At 40.8% G+C, this 24,113-nt stretch overlaps 1 protein-coding gene across 3 annotated transcripts in view; it reads right to left on the bottom strand.

Moving 5' to 3' along the window:
• LOC139410736 (3',5'-cyclic-AMP phosphodiesterase 4D-like) overlaps nt 1-24,113 on the bottom strand; it is an 86,069-nt gene that overhangs the window by 42,571 nt on the left and 19,385 nt on the right. The window contains exon 1 of one of the 3 annotated variants that reach the window (XM_071156183.1): nt 3,629-4,463. The exons of 1 other annotated variant lie outside the window; for it this stretch is intronic. In XM_071156183.1, coding sequence (XP_071012284.1) covers nt 3,629-3,693 — 65 coding nt within the window. In that variant the 5' untranslated portion in view covers nt 3,694-4,463. Of the gene's footprint in view, nt 1-3,628; nt 4,464-16,671; nt 16,897-24,113 lie in introns of those variants that run through there. One more of the 3 variants, XM_071156181.1, reaches the window with a different exon arrangement.

Below are 24,113 nucleotides of genomic sequence, written 5' to 3' on the forward strand. Positions count from 1 at the left end.
TCTGTCTCTCTCTCTGTCTCTCTCTCTCTGTCTGTCTCTCTCTCTCTCGCTCGCTCTGTCTCTCTCTGTCTCTCTCTCTCTCTCTGTCGCTCTCACTCTCTCTCTGTCTCTCTTTCTCTGTCTCTTTCTGTCTGTCTCTCTCTCTCGCTCTGTCTCGCCTCTCTCTCTGTCACACACCCACTCAATCAATGACACCTATACTATTCCAGGCAGACCCCCCCCCCCTCTCAGTCTCAAGGGTTTCTGTATGTTAGAAAGCATGGAACCTTTATGAGTATCAAAGCAGCCTGAGAGCTCTGATAGTGAGTTGACATAGAGCAGGCCCCAGACACTTGGTTCTGTCCTGTTCAGGCATGCAATATCGTCCACAGTAGACTCCACCTTTCCCAGTCCCAGTCCATGTGACTAACTAACCCTACTGACTTGGTTTGAAAGGCGAAAGGGAAAAATGTTCAGATTCCACAAACAGAGACACGTGTGTACCCGCATGCAAACACACACACACACACACACACACACACACACACACACACACAGTAGAAGTTGAAAGTTTACATACACTTAGGTTGGATTCATTAAAACACGTTTTTCAACCACTCCACAAATTTCTTGTTAACAAACTATAGTTTTGGCAAGTCGGTTAGGACATCTACTTTGTGCATGACACAAGTAATTTTTCCAACAATTGTTTACAGACATATTATTTCACTTATAATTCACTGTATCACAATTCCAGTGGGTCAGAAGTTTACATACACTAAGTTGACTGTGCCATTAAACATTTTGGAAAATTCCAGAAAATGGTGTCAAGGCTTTAGAAGCTTCTGATAGGCTAATTGACATAATTTGTCAATTGGAGGTGTATCTGTGGATGTATTTCAAGGTCTACCTTCAAACTCAATGCCTCTTAGCTTGACATCATGGGAAAATCAAAATAAATCAGCCAAGACCACAGAAAAACAATTGTAGACCACCACAAGTGTGGTTCATCCTTGGGAGCAATTCAATTTCCGAACGCCTGAAGGTACCACGTTCATCTGTACAAACAATAGTACGCAAGTATAAACACCATGGGACCACACAGCCATCATACCGCTGAGGAAGGAGACGCGTTCTGTCTCCTAGAGATGAACGTACGTTGGTGTGAAAAGTGCAAATCAATCCCAGAACAACAGCAAAGGACCTTGTGAAGATGCTGGAGGAAACAGGAAGAACATAATCTATATCCACAGTAAAACGACTCCTATATTGACATAACCTGAAAGGCCACTCAGCAAGGAAGAAGCCACTGCTCCAAAACCGCCACAAAAAAAGCCAGACTACGGTTTGCAACTGTACATGGGGACAAAGATCATACTTTTTGGAGAAATGTCCTCTTGTCTGATGAAACAAAAATATAACTGTTTGGACATAATGACCATCGTTATGTTTGGAGGAAAAAGGGGGAGGCTTCAAGCCAAACAACACCATCCCAACCGTGAAGCACGGGGGTGGCAGCATCATGTTGTCTGGGTGCTTTGCTGCAGGAGGGACTGGTGCACTTCACAAAATAGATGGTATCATGAGGAGGGACAATTCTGTGGATTTATTGAAGCAACATCTCAAGATATCAGTCAGGAAGTTAAAGTTTGGTCGCAAATGGGTCTTCCAAGTTGTTTCAAAATGGTTTAAGGACAACAAAGTCAAGGTATTGGAGTGGCCATCACAAAGCCCTGACCTCAATCCTATAGAAAATGTGTGGTCAGAACTGAAAAAGCGCGTGCGACCAAGGAGGCCTACAAACCTGACTCAGTTACACCAGCTCTGTCAGGAGGAAGGAGACAAAATTCACCCAACTTATTGTGGGAAGCTTGTGGAAGGCTACCCGAAATGTTTGACCCAAGTTAAACAATTTAAAGGCAATGCTACCAAATACTAATTGAGTGTATGTAAACCTTTGACCCACTGGGAATGTGATGAAAGAAATAAAAGCTGAAATAAATAATTCTCTCTACTATTATTCTGACATTTCACATTCTTAAAATAAAGTGGTGATCCTAACTGACCTAAGACAGGGAATTTTTACTCTGATTAAATGTCAGGAATTGTGAAAAACTGAGTTTAAATGTATTTGGCTAAGGTGTCTGTAAACTTCCGACTTCAACTGTAAGTCCATAAGAGAAGAAGAGATATGACAAACTGAGAAGTAAACAACAGCCCAGTACTGGACCGATGGAGATATAAAAAATAAATCATTTAAACGATAGTATCTGTGGTCACCATCCATTCATATCAGCCCAATGCTCTGTTGTCTTAAATGACTGAAACGGCGCACTGTTACAAAAGATTACAGATATAGGCATATACGATCTCACATCAGCTGAAATCTGAGTAGAAGAGAAAGATGAGGTTGAACCCTCAGGGCAGACTATTAGAGATATCCTTCTCCATGTTAATCTGATCATAATACCTGTCCTTGAAAGGCATCCTCATTCAGATGGATAACTCCGCAATGGCTTTAATGATGATGGGGCTTAGTTCACACAGGCCTTCTCCCAGTCTGAGAGGCTTATGTGGATAATTAGCAGGCTGTGTGAGAACAGAGCGACCCTAAGGCCAGGGTCGAGGAGGGAACCAGCATGCTGTGTGTTTGTTCAGGACTGGACTGTACTGCTCAGCCTGAAGTACGTCGGAGAAACCCTGTGGAAATAAACTAGTCTTCGACAGGGATCTACCCTTGCAGAGAACATGTGAGTGCAGAAGTGATGAGGGAGAAAAAGAAGCCATAGACAAGTGGAGACAGGAGGGAGAGAAGAGGGCAGGGAGAGCAGCCACCTGGAGGTGCATTCTATGGAAGAGGAGAACCCTGGGGGCGCTGCTAGGGAGACGTTCCAGAGTACATGATGATTAACATACAGCCTTTACCACCATATGAGAGAGTATGTAACGGCTGTTGTATGGTGTTGACATAGTGAGTTCTGATGGAAACATAGTAACTAGAGACACCACAGCACAGAGGCAAACATCCATGCTGGATGACTTCTCTTCTTTTCACTGTGTTGTATAGTTAACAGAGTACAACAGAGAGGAAGACTAGAAAAATACATCTCTCACATACAGTTACTGTAGTTAACCAAGAACCTCTCATGTTCCACAGTCAAAACAACAAATATGAACGGACAGGCCAGAGCTTGACAGCCTGAAGAAGGAAAGGAACCAGAGAACAGTGGGAAGTATGATAAGGGTGCAGGAGAGAGGGCGGAGAGGATTGAGATGACAGGCAGGAGACAGAGGCAGGGAGAGGAAGATGATGTGGAGATAAACGACAGAGCCTTACACAGGATGATGGAAAGAGAGAGAGAGAGAGAGAGAGAGAGAGAGAGAGAGAGAGAGAGAGAGAGAGAGAGAGAGGCATATTTGTGTCTTTTGGAGGGTTTGGAGTAAAAGTGGTTGGACCTTATGTGCAATTGATCGATAAAGTTACTACTAGGGAACTGGAAATGGGGCGAGTGAGAGAGGAAAGTAGCAGGACAAAGGAGAGAGAGAAAAGGGTGAGAGAGATAAAGGTTTGAGAGAGAGGGGAAAGAGAACACAGAAACAGGGAGAAACAGGACAGTGTGTGGTTGGAAGACATTGTGTGTCTGTTTACCAGATTCCTTCCATGTTCCGTAGAGAGCTGATGGAGCGAGATCGTGGCTTCATAACAATACTCATGATGTCACCTTCTCTCCCACACGTTACTGTCCTGTCCAGGCCACAGCCCCCACGGTCCTGTTCAGGTCAAACCACAGACCCCACAACTCCCTAGAAAGGAAAGTGTTCCTGTTCAAACCACGGTTCCCACAGTTCCCACGTTTTCCCCTCCTGGTCAAACGGTCCTATTGTGTTCAGATTGTGGTCAAACCACAGTGGTCACTCTTCACTTCTACAGTTATCTCAAAAAGCTGTCCTGCTCTGATAAGATTCTTTTCAGACCGTGTTTCGACCTCTCCTTCGAACTGCAATAATCCTGTGCATGGGTCCAACAGAGTGGTCCTGTAATGTTCCTGTTGTGGTCGTGTTGTGTTTAGGGCTTCTGTGCCCCAGCCTGGGAGCTTATGGTCCTGACAGAAACAGAGACTGGTAGATAAGTCAGAGAACACAGGACTGGAGTTCCAACTAAAACTATTCACTACACAGGAATCCTCTCTCTCAGACCACAGTGTGATTCGGATCCGCCTCCTCTATTAATCGCTCTCTCTCACCCTCTTCCTTTCTCTTTCCCTTCCTCGGACTCCTGTTTGCTCTCTCTCTCTCTCTCTCTCTTGCTCTGTAGTTGTTACCAACGTGTGTCAATTCTCTTCTACTTTTTTCCTTACCTCTCCTTCCTCTCCCTCTCGACAGTCTTTTCCTGGCCAGCGAGTATAAGCCCTCCTCCTCTCTTTCTTCTCCCTCTTTTTTCTCTCTGTCTTCTGACTCTTCCCTCCTTCCCCGGCCACATGTGTAAGCTCTCTCTCTTTCTCTCTCTCTCCTTCCTGCAGCTTGAGGGGGGGTTTGTGTTGGCAGGGGTGGGGTTGTTGAGGTTGCAGTAACTCCTTCAGGGGCGGGGCTCTATCCCATAGTACAGCCGCTGTCTCAAACATCAATCACACTGCTGCCAAGGTAACCAAACACCAACACCCTTGTTGTGTTATCCACAATGTGCTAGAGAAGTAGCATAGTGGCATGTGGCACAAATCCACTGTGACTTCCAATGAATTACAATTGAAGTTATCCACAGTGACTAATACAGGTGCAGTAAGGACATAAAGTAGCTGAATAAAAGTCATAATATGAGCAATGTAAATTAAGTAAAATCTTACATATTAAGCAACTTCAATGACTGAAAACCGTTTGCATAATAGTGGACCAACCAACCAGTGACCAACCAGGAGAGTTTGAGGACTAGCCCCAGACCATTCTCCAACGTGAAAAGATTCTGTTACGTGAAATCATACCAACAACGTAAATTCAAGGTATCGTCATACATTCTAGGAAGTCTAATCCCTCCAATTAAATATCAAGTGTATAAGTCTAACTTGATCATCTTCTATTCGGTGTGGTAATAGTAAGTACTGTTTCAACTGTAGCCAACGTCTACAATCAACATTTTTCTTATCAAACAGAGAAAGAACATGGTGAATGTGGAATCAGGGTATGCTCCGGCTCTTGAGGAAGTTTTGTCAACAAACATGGAGGCTTCCACCACATGGCAGAACTTGGCCAAAGTTTCTGTCAGGGCTACTACACAAGCCCAATTACCTCATAACCTGAGAGAGAGAGAGAGAGAGAGAGAGAGAGAGAGAGAGAGAGAGAGAGAGAGAGAGAGAGACAGAGAGAGAGAGAGAGAGAGAGAGAGAGAGAGAGAGAGAGACAGAGAGAGAGAGAGAGAGAGAGAGAGAGAGAGAGAGAGAGACAGAGAGACAGAGAGAGAGAGAGAGAGAGAGAGAGAGAGAGAGAGAGAGAGAGAGAGAGCTCCTCATTAGGGTCTGACTGGGACAGGTAAGTGATTCTCTTATGAAGCACGTCTTAGACACAACAACAGCTCGTTATAAGACCCGGTAGTAATAATGTAATAAGTAACAGCAACACACACGTACAAACACACACACACACCTGCATCTCATATACCTTGGCATAATTGTGTGCCGTGACAACAGAGTGACGTCAACTAGAGGATGTCGTCTTTTGTTCTGCCAGAGAAGAGGGAGAGGGAAAGAAAGAGAGAGGGAGAGAAAGAAAGAGAGAGGGAGAGAGAGAGAGAAAGAAAGAGAGAGGGAGAGAGAGAGAGAGAAAGAAAGAGAGAGGGAGAGAGAGAAAGAAAGAGAGAGGGAGAGAGAGAGAGAGAAAGAAAGAGAGAGGGAGAGAGAGAAAGAAAGAGAGAGGGAGAGAGAGAGAGAAACTGGCCCACTCAAGGCTTTCTATGAGGGATAATACGTTGGTCATTTGCTTCATGTGCTGCTTCTTTTCTTTTATGTTGTGTGAGAGAAAAGAGACAGGACTGGGGCCACCATCGGCCGGCCGTACGTTACACTCTCTCACACTCTCAAACACACACACTCACACAATGAGCTGTAATTCCACATAATCAATGCTGACCTCAGATAATGAGGTAATAATGTATGTAGCGTACCCACATACATCAGCTAACGAATAGGCCTATTCACCAAACAACAGGATGAAACAGGATGTCATTGGATTGGGGGCAATCTTGCCTTATTCCTTCTTCCGGTCATTTTTGTGGACCCTGAGCCGAGTTACTCCCTGACCTTCTGACTCCACATAAAGTCTAACAAACAGCATTTGTTTTAGGTCAGACATGAAGAGAAACAGCTATTCTACATACATCAAATCAATTTGTTGATTTTTAATTTGTTCCCAAGCAGCACATAAAGCCAATGACAGCCATAGTATCCCTCATAGAGAGACGTGAGTGGCCTGGCTTCACCTTCTCTCTCTCATTCTTTCTTTCTCTCTCTCAACTCCCTCCATCATTCTTTCCCTCTCCCTCTTCCCTGGCAGAACAAAAGACAACATCCCCTGGTTGACGTTACACTGTCATTTCATCCTGTCATGGTGTAGTATATAAACATCCTGTCATGGTGTAGTATATATACATCATGTCATGGTGTAGTATATATACATCCTGTCATGGTGTAGTATATAAACATCCTGTCATGGTGTAGTATATAAACATCCTGTCATGGTGTAGTATATATACATCCTGTCATGGTGTAGTATATAAACATCCTGTCATGGTGTAGTATATATACATCATGTCATGGTGTAGTATATAAACATCCTGTCATGGTGTAGTATATATACATCATGTCATGGTGTAGTATATAAACATCCTGTCTTGGTGTAGTATATATACATCCTGTCATGGTGTAGTATATAAACATCCTGTCATGGTGTAGTATATAAACATCATGTCATGGTGTAGTATATATACATCCTGTCATGGTGTAGTATATAAACATCCTGTCATGGTGTAGTATATAAACATCCTGTCATGGTGTAGTATATATACATCCTGTCATGGTGTAGTATATAAACATCCTGTCATGGTGTAGTATATAAACATCCTGTCATGGTGTAGTATATAAACATCATGTCATGGTGTAGTATATAAACATCCTGTCATGGTGTAGTATATAAACATCCTGTCATGGTGTAGTATATAAACATCCTGTCATGGTGTAGTATATAAACATCCTGTCATGGTGTAGTATATAAACATCCTGTCATGGTGTAGTATATAAACATCCTGTCATGGTGTAGTATATATACATCCTGTCATGGTGTAGTATATAAACATCCTGTCATGGTGTAGTATATAAACTCCCTGTCATGGTGTAGTATATAAACATCCTGTCATGGTGTAGTATATAAACATCCTGTCATGGTGTAGTATATAAACATCCTGTCATGGTGTAGTATATATACATCCTGTCATGGTGTAGTATATAAACATCCTGTCATGGTGTAGTATATAAACATCCTGTCATGGTGTAGTATATAAACATCCTGTCATGGTGTAGTATATATACATCCTGTCATGGTGTAGTATATAAACATCCTGTCATGGTGTAGTATATATACATCATGTCATGGTGTAGTATATAAACATCCTGTCTTGGTGTAGTATATATACATCCTGTCATGGTGTAGTATATAAACATCCTGTCATGGTGTAGTATATAAACATCCTGTCATGGTGTAGTATATACACATCCTGTCATGGTGTAGTATATATACATCCTGTCATGGTGTAGTATATAAACATCCTGTCATGGTGTAGTATATAAACATCCTGTCATGGTGTAGTATATAAACATCCTGTCATGGTGTAGTATATAAACATCCTATCATGGTGTAGTATATATACATCCTGTCATGGTGTAGTATATAAACATCCTGTCATGGTGTAGTATATAAACATCCTGTCATGGTGTAGTATATAAACATCCTGTCATGGTGTAGTATATAAACATCCTGTCATGGTGTAGTATATAAACATCCTATCATGGTGTAGTATATATACATCCTGTCATGGTGTAGTATATAAACATCCTGTCATGGTGTAGTATATAAACATCCTGTCATGGTGTAGTATATAAACTCCCTGTCATGGTGTAGTATATAAACATCCTGTCATGGTGTAGTATATAAACATCCTGTCATGGTGTAGTATATAAACATCCTGTCATGGTGTAGTATATAAACATCCTGTCATGGTGTAGTATATAAACATCCTGTCATGGTGTAGTATATAAACATCCTGTCATGGTGTAGTATATATACATCCTGTCATGGTGTAGTATATATACATCCTCTCATGGTGTAGTATATAAACATCCTGTCATGGTGTAGTATATAAACATCCTGTCATGGTGTAGTATATAAACATCCTGTCATGGTGTAGTATATAAACATCCTGTCATGGTGTAGTATATAAACATCCTGTCATGGTGTAGTATATAAACATCCTGTCATGGTGTAGTATATAAACATCCTGTCATGGTGTAGTATATAAACATCCTGTCATGGTGTAGTATATAAACATCCTGTCATGGTGTAGTATATAAACATCCTGTCATGGTGTAGTATATATACATCCTGTCATGGTGTAGTATATATACATCCTGTCATGGTGTAGTATATAAACATCCTGTCATGGTGTAGTATATAAACATCCTGTCATGGTGTAGTATATAAACATCCTGTCATGGTGTAGTATATAAACATCCTGTCATGGTGTAGTATATAAACATCCTGTCATGGTGTAGTATATATACATCCTGTCATGGTGTAGTATATAAACATCCTGTCATGGTGTAGTATATAAACATCCTGTCATGGTGTAGTATATATACATCCTGTCATGGTGTAGTATATATACATCCTGTCATGGTGTAGTATATAAACATCCTGTCATGGTGTAGTATATAAACATCCTGTCATGGTGTAGTATATAAACATCCTGTCATGGTGTAGTATATATACATCATGTCATGGTGTAGTATATAAACATCCTGTCATGGTGTAGTATATATACATCCTGTCATGGTGTAGTATATAAACATCCTGTCATGGTGTAGTATATATACATCCTGTCATGGTGTAGTATATATACATCATGTCATGGTGTAGTATATAAACATCCTGTCATGGTGTAGTATATAAACATCCTGTCATGGTGTAGTATATATACATCCTGTCATGGTGTAGTATATAAACATCCTGTCATGGTGTAGTATATAAACATCCTGTCATGGTGTAGTATATAAACATCCTGTCATGGTGTAGTATATAAACATCCTGTCATGGTGTAGTATATATACATCCTGTCATGGTGTAGTATATAAACATCCTGTCATGGTGTAGTATATAAACATCCTGTCATGGTGTAGTATATATACATCCTGTCATGGTGTAGTATATAAACATCCTGTCATGGTGTAGTATATAAACATCCTGTCATGGTGTAGTATATAAACATCCTATCATGGTGTAGTATATAAACATCCTATCATGGTGTAGTATATAAACATCCTGTCATGGTGTAGTATATATACATCCTGTCATGGTGTAGTATATAAACATCCTGTCATGGTGTAGTATATATACATCCTGTCATGGTGTAGTATATAAACATCCTGTCATGGTGTAGTATATATACATCCTGTCATGGTGTAGTATATATACATCATGTCATGGTGTAGTATATAAACATCCTGTCATGGTGTAGTATATAAACATCCTGTCATGGTGTAGTATATATACATCCTGTCATGGTGTAGTATATAAACATCCTGTCATGGTGTAGTATATAAACATCCTGTCATGGTGTAGTATATAATCCTGTCATGGTGTAGTATATAAACATCCTGTCATGGTGTAGTATATAAACATCCTGTCATGGTGTAGTATATATACATCCTGTCATGGTGTAGTATATAAACATCCTGTCATGGTGTAGTATATAAACATCCTGTCATGGTGTAGTATATATACATCCTGTCATGGTGTAGTATATAAACATCCTGTCATGGTGTAGTATATAAACATCCTGTCATGGTGTAGTATATAAACATCCTATCATGGTGTAGTATATAAACATCCTATCATGGTGTAGTATATAAACATCCTGTCATGGTGTAGTATATATACATCCTGTCATGGTGTAGTATATAAACATCCTGTCATGGTGTAGTATATATACATCCTGTCATGGTGTAGTATATAAACATCCTGTCATGGTGTAGTATATATACATCCTGTCATGGTGTAGTATATAAACATCCTGTCATGGTGTAGTATATAAACATCCTGTCATGGTGTAGTATATAAACATCCTGTCATGGTGTAGTATATAAACATCCTGTCATGGTGTAGTATATATACATCCTGTCATGGTGTAGTATATAAACATCCTGTCATGGTGTAGTATATATACATCCTGTCATGGTGTAGTATATAAACATCCTGTCATGGTGTAGTATATAAACATCCTGTCATGGTGTAGTATATAAACATCCTGTCATGGTGTAGTATATATACATCCTGTCATGGTGTAGTATATAAACATCCTGTCATGGTGTAGTATATAAACATCCTATCATGGTGTAGTATATAAACATCCTATCATGGTGTAGTATATAAACATCCTATCATGGTGTAGTATATATACATCCTGTCATGGTGTAGTATATATACATCCTGTCATGGTGTAGTATATAAACATCCTGTCATGGTGTAGTATATATACATCCTGTCATGGTGTAGTATATAAACATCCTGTCATGGTGTAGTATATAAACATCCTGTCATGGTGTAGTATATAAACATCCTATCATGGTGTAGTATATATACATCCTGTCATGGTGTAGTATACACATACATTCGGCCATCTATCCTCTGTTGAAAGTATCATATGTGCGTCCCAAATAGCAACATATTCCCAATATAATGCACTACTTTTCCCCTGTGGGCCCTGTAGTGCACTACATAGGGAATACCGTAGGGTGATATTTGGGACGCATCCCATGTTTCTCCAGCAACTCAGTCAGTCAGATGATGAACCTCTGTGTGAGGCTGGCAAACCAATGAGCTTCTCTAACAGCAGAGGTACAGTAATGTGACTGATTTCATGCTGGCTGACTGGCTGCATCCTGAGGCTGTCCATGGTTTTCACATCACGTGACTCGTTGTCAGTCATTGGCAGTGAATGAAGTGGACATGAATAGGCACAACCCACTGGTTCATGTTAAAGCATCAGTCACACCCTGAGTTTTTTCTTACCCAGGGCCATAGTTACAGGCTAAAGGCAATATCATTTGTATTTTAAACTGTGGGAATTTCACAGGTCCACAGTGATATACTGTCATTGTTGCATACAACCCAACAAGAAAGGGTTAGCAACTTAAACACAAGATATGATAACAAAGCGCTTCAAACTAAGAAGTACAGCAGTTACATTCAGTTACATGTAAAGGTACAATACAAGTTCAGCACACAGGTAATTTGAATCATTATTGCCATCTAGTGCTGAAATAGGCATACTGTATATGCTAGGGCAGTGCCAGTGGACAATTCTAAAGCATTATGTCCCCCTAGTGGTCATGAAAGTTAACCTGAAGTTGGCCTAGCAATAAGGCAAGAATAGACCAAGCTAAGAATAGGAATATTCCAAAGTTACTTGGTTGAATTGATTTTGTTAAATAGGCCTTTGTAAAATGAGTTCATGATGCATATGACCTTATTCACTCTACTATCAGTGCAACGTTGCTACTTTCTGTTATCATCTATGCATAGTCACTTTAATAACTCTATCTACATGTGCATATTACCTCAATTACCTCGACCAACTGGTGCCTCCGCACATTGACTCTGTACCGGTACCCTCTGTAAATAGTATCGCTATTGTTATTTTACTGCTGCTCTGTAATTACTTGTTCCTTTTATTTCTTGTTCCTATTTGTATTTTTTAAACAGCATTGTTGGTTAGGGGTTTGTAAGTAAGCATTGCACGGTAATGTTATTCTAGACATATAGATATGGGTGGAACTTGACCTGTGGATTGAGTGTGCTGACCGTCTGTCCTCTGCAGCCTCACTTCAACCTATTGATAACAAGTTCAAATCAAATCAAATGGTATTCGTCAAATGCGCCAAATACAATACGACGAATACCATTTGATTTGATTTGAACTTGTTATCAATAGGTTGAAGTGAGGCTGCAGAGGACAGACGGTCAGCACACTCAATCCACAGGTCAAGTTCCACCCATATCTATATGTCTAGAATAACATTCTGACCTTTACCTCATGACTTGGTTATGGCGCCAAGACTCACACACCACATTATACACACAGACACACATGCACGCACGTCATTCACACACACACACACACACATGCTTACGTACGAGCAGACACACACACACACAAATACAGAAATAACCTGCTTTGATAATCATAAAGCACACACCTGATTAGTATGATTACTTGGAGAGACAGACAGACCCTGCAGAATTAGCACTAATGGGAGGAAAGTGCCTTGGCTGTGAGCGTTAGAACAACCAATAAGCTGAATAATCAACTGAATGGAGCCGTCTCCCAGAACATGGAGTACAGTGCAGGATTTGATGGAGCTCTCCCATTCCCTTATTTGTCACCTTTCATACTTCTAATAGCACCAATCTCTCTAACAGTAAACATGTTGCTGCATCTACACACACACTTCAAAGTCTACTGCAGATATTGACCAACACCTGCGCAACATTGGATTTATACAGACCAAACACCAGAACTAATCCCTTATAAAAACCAAAGCCACAGATGCAGGATCTTAATTTGACCTACAGTATATTGTCACAAAATAATCCTACGGCAACAGGATTTGAAAGTTTAGTCCATAATGTTGTTTGATCAGTGGTTAGACTATTAACTGGCCAAAAATAGGCTACAGTGCCTTCAGAAAGTTCACACCCCTTAACGTTTTCAACATTTTCTTGCATTTAAAATACCTCATAATGTCAAAGTGGAATTATGTTATTGGGAATGTTTACAAATTAAGTAAAAATGAAAAGCTGAAATGTCTTGAGTCAGTAAGTATTCAACCCTTTTCTTATGGTAAGCCTACATAAATTCAGGAATATAATTGTGCTAAATAAGTCACATAATTTATTGCATGGACTCACTCTGTGTGCAATAATAGTGTTACACATGCTTTTTGAATTACTTCCCCATCTCTGTACCCCACATATAAAATGACAGTCCCTCAGTCGAGCAGTACATTTCAAGCACAGATTCAACCGAAAAGACATGAGAGGTTTTCCAATGGTTCTCAAAGGGGAACAAAAGAAAATATCAAAAGAAAAAAGAAAGCAGACATTGAATTTCCCCATGAGCCTGGTGCAGTTATTAATTACACTTTGGATGGTGTATCAATACACCCAGTCCCTACAAAGATACTTCCTAACACAGATGCCGGTGAGGAAGGAAACCACTCAGGGATTTCACCATGAACCCAATGGTGACTTTAAAACAGTTGCAGATGAGTGGCTGTGATGGGAGATGACTGAGGATGGATCAACATTGTAGTTACTCCACAATACTAACATAAATGACAGAGTGAAATAAAGAAATCATGTACTGTAACGGTTTTCTTCTGGTGAAGGAGAGGCGGACCAAAATGCAGCGTGGTGGTTATTCATGTTTAATTTATAAAGACACTATACATGAATAAACTAACAAAAACAATAAACGTGCAAAAACCTAAACAGCCCTATCTGGTGCAAACACAGAGACAGGAAACAATCACCCACCAAACCCAACACCAAACAGGCTACCTAAATATGGTTCCCAATCAGAGACAATGACTAACACCTGCCTCTGATTGAGAACCATATCAGGCCAGACATAGAAATAGACAAACAATACATCCAACATAGAATGCAAACTCAGATCACACCATGACCAACCAAAACATAGAAACATACAAAGCAAACTATGGTCAGGGTGTGACATGTACAGAATAAAAATATTCCAAAACATGCATCCTGTTTGCAGTAAGGCACTAAAGTAATAATGCAAAAAATGTGGCAAAGAAATTAACTTTTTGTCCTGAATACAAAGTGTTATGTTTGGGGCAAATCCAACATAACGCATCAGTAAGCACCACCCTTCGTATTTTCAAGCATGGTGGTGGCTGTTGTGTGTATGCTTGTCATCGGTAAGTTCTAGGGAGCTTTTAAGGATAAAAATGAAGGGAATAGAGCTAACTACAGGCAAAATTCTAAAGAAAACTTAGTTCAGTCTACTATCCAACAGACACTGAGAGAAAAATGCACCTTTCAGCATATACAGTGCCTTGCGAAAGTATTCGGCCCCCTTGAACTTTGCGACCTTTTGCCACATTTAAGGCTTCAAACATAAAGATATAAAACTGTATTTTTTTGTGAAGAATCAACAACAAGTGGGACACAATCATGAAGTGGAACGACATTTATTGGATATTTCAAACTTTTTTAACAAATCAAAAACTGAAAAATTGGGCGTGCAAAATTATTCAGCCCCTTTACTTTCAGTGCAGCAAACTCTCTCCAGAAGTTTAGTGAGGATCTCTGAATGATCCAATGTTGACCTAAATGACTAATGATGATAAATACAATCCACCTGTGTGTAATCAAGTCTCCGTATAAATGCACCTGCACTGTGATAGTCTCAGAGGTCCGTTAAAAGCGCAGAGAGCATCATGAAGAACAAGGAACACACCAGGCAGGTCCGAGATACTGTTGTGAAGAAGTTTAAAGCCGGATTTGGATACAAAAAGATTTCCCTAGCTTTAAACACCCCAAGGAGCACTGTGCAAGCGATAATATTGAAATGGAAGGAGTATCAGACCACTGCAAATCTACCAAGACCTGGCCGTCCCTCTAAACTTTCAGCTCATACAAGGAGAAGACTGATCAGAGATGCAGCCAAGAGGCCCATGATCACTCTGGATGAACTGCAGAGATCTACAGCTGAGGTGGGAGACTCTGTCCATAGGACAACAATCAGTCGTATATTGTACAAATCTGGCCTTTATGGAAGAGTGGCAAGAAAACCATTTCTTAAAGATATCCATAAAAAGTGTAGTTTAAAGTTTGCCACAAGCCACCTGGGAGACACACCACACATGTGGAAGAAGGTGCTCTGTTCAGATGAAACCAAAATTGAACTTTTTGGCAACAATGCAAAACGTTATGTTTGGCGTAAACGCAACACAGCTGAACACACCATCCCCACCAGATTTGTCTTCCAACAAGACAATGATCCAAAACATAAAGCAAAATCTACAAGGGAATGGTTCAAAAATAAACATATCCAGGTGTTAGAATGGCCAAGTCAAAGTCCAGACCTGAATCCAATCGAGAATCTGTGGAAAGAACTGAAAACTGCTGTTCACAAATGCTCTCCATCCAACCTCACTGAGCTTGAGCTGTTTTGCAAGGAGGAATGGGAAAAAATTTCAGTCTCTCGATGTGCAAAACTGATAGAGACATACCCCAAGCGACTTACAGCTGTAATCGCAGCAAAAGGTGGCGCTACAAAGTATTAACTTAAGGGGGCTGAATAATTTTGCACGCCCAATTTTTCAGTTTTTGATTTGTTAAAAAAGTTTGAAATATCGAATAAATGTCGTTCCACTTCATGATTGTGTCCCACTTGTTGTTGATTCTTCACAAAAAAATACAGTTTTATATCTTTATGTTTGAAGCCTGAAATGTGGCAAAAGGTCGCAAAGTTCAAGGGGGCCGAATACTTTCGCAAGGCACTGTACATATGTTTTTTTTTAACTTTGACATTAGAGTATTTTGTGTAGATCGTTCACAATAAAATTTTAAAAAATCCATTTAAATCCCACTTTGTAACACAACAACATTTTGGTAAAGTCAAGGGGCGTGAATACTTTCTGAAGCCACTGTACAATAAATGTATATAACTGTGTTAGTGTGGGTTTTCAGTGAATGTATGTAAATCACAAAGCTAATTTGCATGAATATTTCCTGCGGTGCAGAGAAATTCTCAGCAACAAAGTAGTGATCAAAATAGCCCAGCGGCTGAGAAACGGAGCAACGACATTTTACATAACACTGGCGCACTTCAATGTGAACGCTGATCTGTTTGTTAGGGTTGCCCCGGTGGAGCTATTTATCACCGGTAGGCCAGGTAGGGCTTAGATGAGTGAGCAAACATACACACAGGCATACACACATCCACATAAACACATACACACGAGAGCATTCACACACACAAAATGAGGAAGGGCTTTAAAGAACTATTATTGATCAATCCAGTTGGCTAATAGAGCTCTATGACATGTTCAACTTCCCCTGTCTGCTCCTCTTCCACTGACGATCTCTCACAAAACAGAAAGCTTTGTGAGGGGGAGCAGTTGAAAAATAACTATGACAGTCCAAGAATCACAGCAACAATCCCATTCTAGTCCATCTCAACACAGTTTTCTCTGGGACAAAACTGCACCCCTTCTAGAGAGCACCACTGGACATCTAGCCTTGGAATAATAACTAAACAGAAACATGACATATTGGTTGATTAATAATAAATACAGAGTCACAATAGCCTACCCTCCCTCCCCTATCCCCAGTGCCCACAGTTACCCTCTCCTCCTGGCTTTGATGTCGATGGGCTTGTTGGTGGCGTATGGAGAGCCACTGGAGCAGGCATGGCGGTAGCGTGCTATCCTCTCAAGAGACTCTGCGTTCGCTGGCAGACTCATCTTACTGCACCTCCACACTCACAGCTGAGACAAACACTCATACACATACGTGCAAGGGAACACTCCCTTACAGCAGACACACACACACACGGTAGAGACACACACACACACTCACTCACACACACACACACAAGCGCCAGGGAGGACACTCCTTCTAGAGAGCTCCACTGGACATCACCCTCTACGAGATGAGAGAGAGGAAGGAGAGGTGGAGGGAGAAGCATGAGATAAGGTGAGAGAGAGAGAGACTGAATGATTGTGCAGAGGGGCGGGTACACAGCTATTGGCTGATACTTTATATGCCAGTTACTTTAGACAGCAGTGCTATTACGGTCTGTCTCTAAGTCTAAGTCTCTAAGAGAGACACTATTACTGTCTGTCTCTAAGTCCATCTGAAACAGCTAAGAAGATAATACTCACTCTCTCAATTAATCACTCACTCACTCACTCACTCACTGACTGAGGGGATTCGATAAATGCCCTGGGCCTGCACCGGGTGAACCGGGTTAGCATTGATTGCATTCGTTTTGGAACCTTGTTGACAACATGACTGAGCAGCAATGTTGGAGAAGCTACTCTGAAAATATAGTTTACCAAGCTAATAATTACTTCACACTGGAAGAAGTTAAGTTACACTAAAATATAGTTTTCTAAAGTTATTTTGAAAAAGTAGTTCACTACATCCAAAATACTTTGTGAAGAATTATCATATCTTAATCTGAAATGTCAGACTACAAATTGCAAGAACAGATCACTCTGGAGTCAGATGTTAACATAATGTGTAATTTAGTCTATTAAACACAAAAACTATGTAAAGAGGCAGGTCTGATGACTAAAATTAAAGGAAATTCTTGCCTACTTCACTCATATTTAATTACATTTTTGCAAAGAAAAGTAGTGTGTCGTTCCAGTAGTTAGTTATATCGCTACATGGCAAACAAGTAATTGCAGTTGAAGTCGGAAGTTTACACACACTTAGGTAGGTTTTATTAAAACTTGTTTTTCAACCACTCCAGAATTTTCTTGTTAACAAACTATAGTTTTGGCAAGTGGGTTAAGACATCTACTTTGTGCATGACACAAGTCATTTCACTTATAATTCACTGTATCACAATTCCAGTGGGTCAGAAGTTTACATACACTAAGTTGACTGTGCCTTTAAAAAAAAATCATTTTGGAAAATTCCAGAAAATGGTGTCAAGGCTTTAGAAGGTTCTGACAGGCTAACTGACATTTTGAGTCAATTGGAGGTGTACCTGTGGATGTATTTCAAGGTCTACCTTCAAACTCAGTGCCTCTTTGCTTGACATCATGGGAAAATCAAAAGAAATCAGCCAAGACCTCAGAATTTTTTTTGTAGAAAAAAAATTGCTCCCAAATTCATCCTTGGGAGCAATTTCCAAACATTGAAGGTACCACGTTCATCTGTACAAACAATAGGAAGCAAGTATAAACACCATGGGACTCACAGCCGTCATACCGCTCAGGAAGGAGACGCGTTCTGTCTCCTAGAGATGAACGTACTTTGGTGCGAAAAGTGCATAACAATTCCAGAACAACAGCAAAGGACCCTGTGAAGATGCTGGAGGAAATAGGTACAAAAGTATCTATATCCACAGTAAAACGAGTCCTATATCGACATAACCTGAAAGGCCACTCAGCAAGGAAGAAGCCACTGCTCCAAAACCACCATTAAAAAAACAGACTATGGTTTGCAACTGCACATGGGGACAAAGATCATACTTTCTGGAGAAATGTCCTCTGGTCTGATGAAACAATAATAGAACTGTTTGGCCACAATGACCATCGTTATGTTTGGAGGAAAAAGGGGGAGGCTTGCAAGCCGAACAACACCATCCCAACCGTAAAGCACGGGGGTGGCAGCATCATGTTGTCGGGGTGCTTTGATGCAGGAGGGACAGGTGCACTTCACAAAATAGATGGCATCATGAGGTAGGAAAATTATGTGGATATATTGAAGCAACATCTCAAGACATCAGTCAGGAAGTTAAAGCATGGTCGCGAATGGGTCTTCCAAATTAACAATGACCCCAAGCATACTTCCAAAGTTGTGGCAAAATGGCTTAAGGGAAACAAATTCAAGGTATTGGAGTGGCCATCACAAAGCCCTGACCTTAATCCCATTGAAAATGTGTGGGTAGAACTGAAAAATGTTGTGCGAGCAAGGAGGCCTACAAACCTGACTCAACTACACCAGCTCTGTCAGGAGGAATGGGCCAAAATTCACCCAATTTATTGTGGGAAGCTTCTGGAAGGTTACCCGAAACATTTGACCCAAGTTAAACAATTTAAAGGCAATGCTACCAAATACTAATTGAGTGTATGTACATTTCTGACCCACTGGGAATGTGATGAAAGAAATAAAAGCTGAAATAAATCATTCTCTCTACTATTATTCTGACATTTCACATTCTTAAAATAAAGTGGTGAACCTAACTGACCTAAAAAAGGGAGTTTTTACTCAGATTATATGTCAGGAATTGTGAAAAACTGAGTTTAAATGTAGTTGGCTAAGGTGTGTGTAAACTTCCGACTTCAACTGTAACTACTGAAAACACTACCAATAATTTTTGATTTGATTTAATTTAACCCTTATTTTACCAGGTAAATTGACTGAGAACACAATCTCATTTACAGAAATGACCTGGGGAATAGTTACAGAGAGTGGATGGGGGATGAATGAGCCAATTGTAAGCTGGGGATGATTAGGTGACCGTGATGGTACGAGGGCCAGATAGGGAATTTAGTTCAACTTCCACCAAGCTACTGCAAAATGTGGTTAAATTACAAATAAATTCTCTACTCCCCAACACTGCAGAGGGTCGCTGAGTACTGTTCCATTTGAGAAGGGCGCTCCTCCCTCACCGCTTTTGCATGTTCACGTCATGGGCCATAGCCCGGTGCACTTAATCGAACTCACTCACCCACTCACTCAGTGCTGTGATAGCCTACCCATAAGAGCTGTGATACCCATCTTCCAAAGCTAGGGGGCAGCAGTGCCCCATACAGGGACTTTGAATTTCAGGCTAATGTACTGGTTGAGAGGGTATGAAGCTAAATTCAATTGGATTGCATTTACTGTAATTCACCATTATATTGTTATTGCAATAGTCTTATCAAAAACATCACCAGCATCACCACAAGAAACATAACACCACCTATCATTTTAGCTAATTGCTCAAATGTTTGACAATTTGACAAAACAAAAAAAATATTTTTAAATAAAAAATAAAAAATAATTAAAAAATAAAACATATGTAGGTGAATTGTTGCCAGGCTAATTTGGGTTTGTAATGAGCATGCCTTCTATGGCCAACAGTGGGCAGTCTCTTCCTAGCATTTTAGAAGTAGGACAGTCAAGGCTGAACACCACACGTTCTCAGACACACACCTGCGTTTGTCTGCCATGGCTTCACAGAGCAGGTGACAACTGCTCCTTGGTGATTTTAAAGGCACAGATACAAAGACAGATAACAAACTCCACCCTTCTCTGCAAAAAGCCAATTGAGAGCCTGTCTATTTTGGCAAGACATTTTACTGGTATCCTGTACCTATTCCCCCAACGCCGTTAAAGCCGAGTCAATATAGTTAATGAATCTCTGTTGGTTATAGTATATGTAATTAATCCACTCTAAATTCTTATTTGGTGTTATCCACAAAAATATAGATTCAAATCCAGATTTAACTTCATCTCTTGCCTTGAACTCCCGAGGTACCCCTCTAGGCTGTCCAATTGCATCAAAGTATACCTCAGTGTCTTTCTCATACGCCCTCTTAACTCTAGAGTTAACATAACCATTATTAAATCACCCCATGATGACTACCTGTTGAATTGCTCTAACTAAGGTACAAAGACCCGTCCATCCATCTGGCAGTACATTCAACAGTTTGTCATTCCCACACATCCAGAAACTATCCGCAATACTTCTGTCTAATTGAGGTCCATTTAATTCAGTTTTAATGTCATAGGCAGCACAATCCTTGTCTCCTAATCCAATCTCGTTTAACATGGTTCTGCCTCTAGTGCTCCCTCGAGCAATCCTACATTCTATGTCACACAAGGGAATGTAGTATTTTCTCTGAATATTGAACATTTTACATTTAACACATTCTTCAAATGATGCAGGTTCAGGTACTATCAAAAGATCAGACAAAGGTGATTTTCTACACAAAATACAATTGTCCATTCTATGTTTATTTCTGCTGTATACTTAGCCCATTCGTACCACTCATTCTTCACTATTCTTTTCATGTGGTGTCCTTGAGTGGTTCAGAGTCTGGTATGTCTGTCTGTCATCTTTGCAATGTTCTTATCTTGAGGTAGGTCATTAGAGTTAGTCAAAAAGTTCAAAATGTCAATAAAGAACCCTCCTGGTTCTGACGCTTTCTAGCTACCACAGGCTCTTCCTGTTTAGGTATTGGCGTAAGACCAATTCTGAATGACTGAGGAACTACTCCCTTCAGCCAATCTTGTTCTCATTATTTCACCTATTAATTCTTCACCTTCAACTGGTTCAATCTGATTCATGGTGAGCACCCACTCGTCTACTTCTTTGGTTAACGTCAGGTCACATCCTTTTGAGTCCCAAATGACTTCTCTCTTCGTTCGATGATATGTCCATCCACCGAATGCAATCTCCGGTAAGGGTTTGATCCTTTTGTCTTCTCTTCTTCTGTTTCAGTTATATGCATCCTTTTTCAGTTAGACTACCTTTCCACTCCAAATCCTTCCCATAATCTCAATCAATAGCTAGGAGAACTTGACGTTTGTTATGGCTGCAAGCAATGGCATTGATGCTTCAACCAATATTTGACCATATGTAGGTGAATTGTTGCCAGGCTAATTTGGGTTTGTAATGAGCATGCCTTCTATGGCCAACAGTGGGCAGTCTCTTCTAAGAAGTAGGACAGTCAAGGCTGAACACCACACGTTCTCAGACACACACCTGCGTTTGTCTGCCATGGCTTCACAGAGCAGGTGACAACTGCTCCTTGGTGATTTTAAAGGCACAGATACAAAGACAGATGCAAAACTGTGCATGTGTAAACACACCCAGACACACCCAGACATGGACTCAGCACACACCTGGCTGCCAAATCCGCCACACACGATCACTGACTCCAGCATTGTGAAATGAGCACCCAGGAATGGCGTTAGACTGTTGTCACAAGGTCTCCATGGGGCAAACGGCCAACTGAACCTGCTATCAGAGAAATGGTCCTGTGTGGCACAGTTGGTAGAGCATGGCACTTGCAACACCAATATTGTGGGTTCGACTCCTGATAGGCCCACCCAATGCGGAAATGTATGCGTGCCTTACTGTAAGTCTCTTTGGATAAAAGTGTCTGCTAATATTAGAGAGACAGTGGACAGCTAATTGGACATGACGTCATTGTGATTGGCTTACGAGGCACAGAGTGCTACAGATCTACTTGACAGTGTAGGGTCACAGACTTCGTTAGGAGCTTAAAAACAACCCACTATCACCTGTGAAGGAGCAACAGGGAGAGAGAGAGTGAAGGGGAGTGAGTGAGTTGAAGAGGGAGACCAAGAGTGTGAGAAAAGAAGAGGGAGGGTGCAAGTTCCCCTCATTAGGGGGTGAATAGTACTTTATGTCACAGGGGCCTCTCTCCATCTCTGCTCCTCAATGACTCATTCACACGTCCTGTGTCCCTACACCCCTCGCTAGGCCCCACCAGGAACCCAACCAACAGGGCTTTACTGCAATGTTACTGTCCAACCTATACCGACAAAGCAGGCTCAAATAAAGACCAGCTTCTACTGAAAGGAAATCTAATAACTTACCATCTATCCCAACTGTGGTCTCAAGCAAAAGCCATTGGTGAGTGAAACCACTGTTGTTGATGTTCCCTTATTTCCGACCAATGTAGCATATTGCTGATAGCAGACTCACAGGACTCAAGTTGTTATCTTCAAAACTGAAGTGTGTATCTTATTTTGCATTTTAAAACCATTCAACTGAGATTTCAGCTCAGGTTCAAAGGGTGGATGTGAAATGAGAAGCAGCAGTTCAAGCATGGGCGTTTATTCTGAGGGCTATCATAGAGTGGGTTACCTGTCCTGGGTGAGGGGTGAAGAGGGGTGAGCCTTGGGGATACATTCACTTCTCATACTGTCTCATAAGTGGTGTGGAGAGGGAGAGGGAGAGGGAGAGAGATCACCCCCTTTGCCCCTCCACCCTAGAGATGGCCGCTGGGTTAAAAATATAGCTTTGATTGGATGCCTGCTTCACATGTATAATCAGTTCACAACCCACTTCAGTGCTGTGTAACATAGCTCACTTTCTAGTCTCCAAAATACCATCTCTAGAAAACGAGAGATAAAGAGAGGAAGACATTCAAAGAAATCCTTACATATCTCAAATGGAAACGTTATGGTATGTTTTCCAAGTGACTAAAAACTCCCATAGGTCAAAACATTTTTGAGGGAACCTAAAGTACTGGACTACAAATCCTCTCTAGTGCGGTGGGCCATTGTCTGTGTCGGTGTACCATTTGCATTGTGGCGGTGATCAGGTCCTCTTTATCTTTAAGTTCTCCTCCCAGATTCATGTTTGTAAACTGGTTTCCATGGTTGCAGAACGACAGAATTCAGAAGGGCATGTAGGTCCTGATAACCAATCAGGCCTCAGTTGCTAGGAGACAGCCACAGGTTTAATAATCACTAATTTAATGGGAAAATGAATGGGTACAACCACCGAGCTTACCCAACGAGCATTATTGTGGAGAAAGCTGCAGAAGATGACATGCCATATAAGGAATGTACAAGATCAGAATGAATGAGAATGGAACATACCTATTCACGTATGCCTCATGGAACAATTCATAACATTCAATAAGTCTATATCTACAAGACGTTCAACTGATATAAATCTATTGATATAATCTGATATAAATGGACAAAATCACTCTTTTCTGAAGCTGTACCTTAAGTTAAACAAGTCTCATGAAGAGAACAATGTGTGAAAAGCACCATCACTTGAAGGGTCACAACAGCCGTGGACTGTTCATGACTATTCTACCTGCCATTAAGTTGGAGGTCTCAGTGAGGAGCTGGCTCACAAAGCAGAGAGGATCACAAGTCAAAACGTTTCCCCACACTTCAGATAACGGGACAAGCGTAACACACCAGGGGATAAGGCTCTGTGTGTGTGTGTGTGTGTGTGTGTGTGTGTGTGTGTGTGTGTGTGTGTCATTGATCATGCCTGAATGCATGACTTTGCATAGGGGACACTATTGGACTGATTTGAGCCCAGGTGTTCTCTATGCTCCGTTTTCACA

This window comes from Oncorhynchus clarkii, chromosome 6, assembly GCF_045791955.1.
Source record: "Oncorhynchus clarkii lewisi isolate Uvic-CL-2024 chromosome 6, UVic_Ocla_1.0, whole genome shotgun sequence".
NCBI classification, from domain to species: domain Eukaryota; kingdom Metazoa; phylum Chordata; class Actinopteri; order Salmoniformes; family Salmonidae; genus Oncorhynchus; species Oncorhynchus clarkii.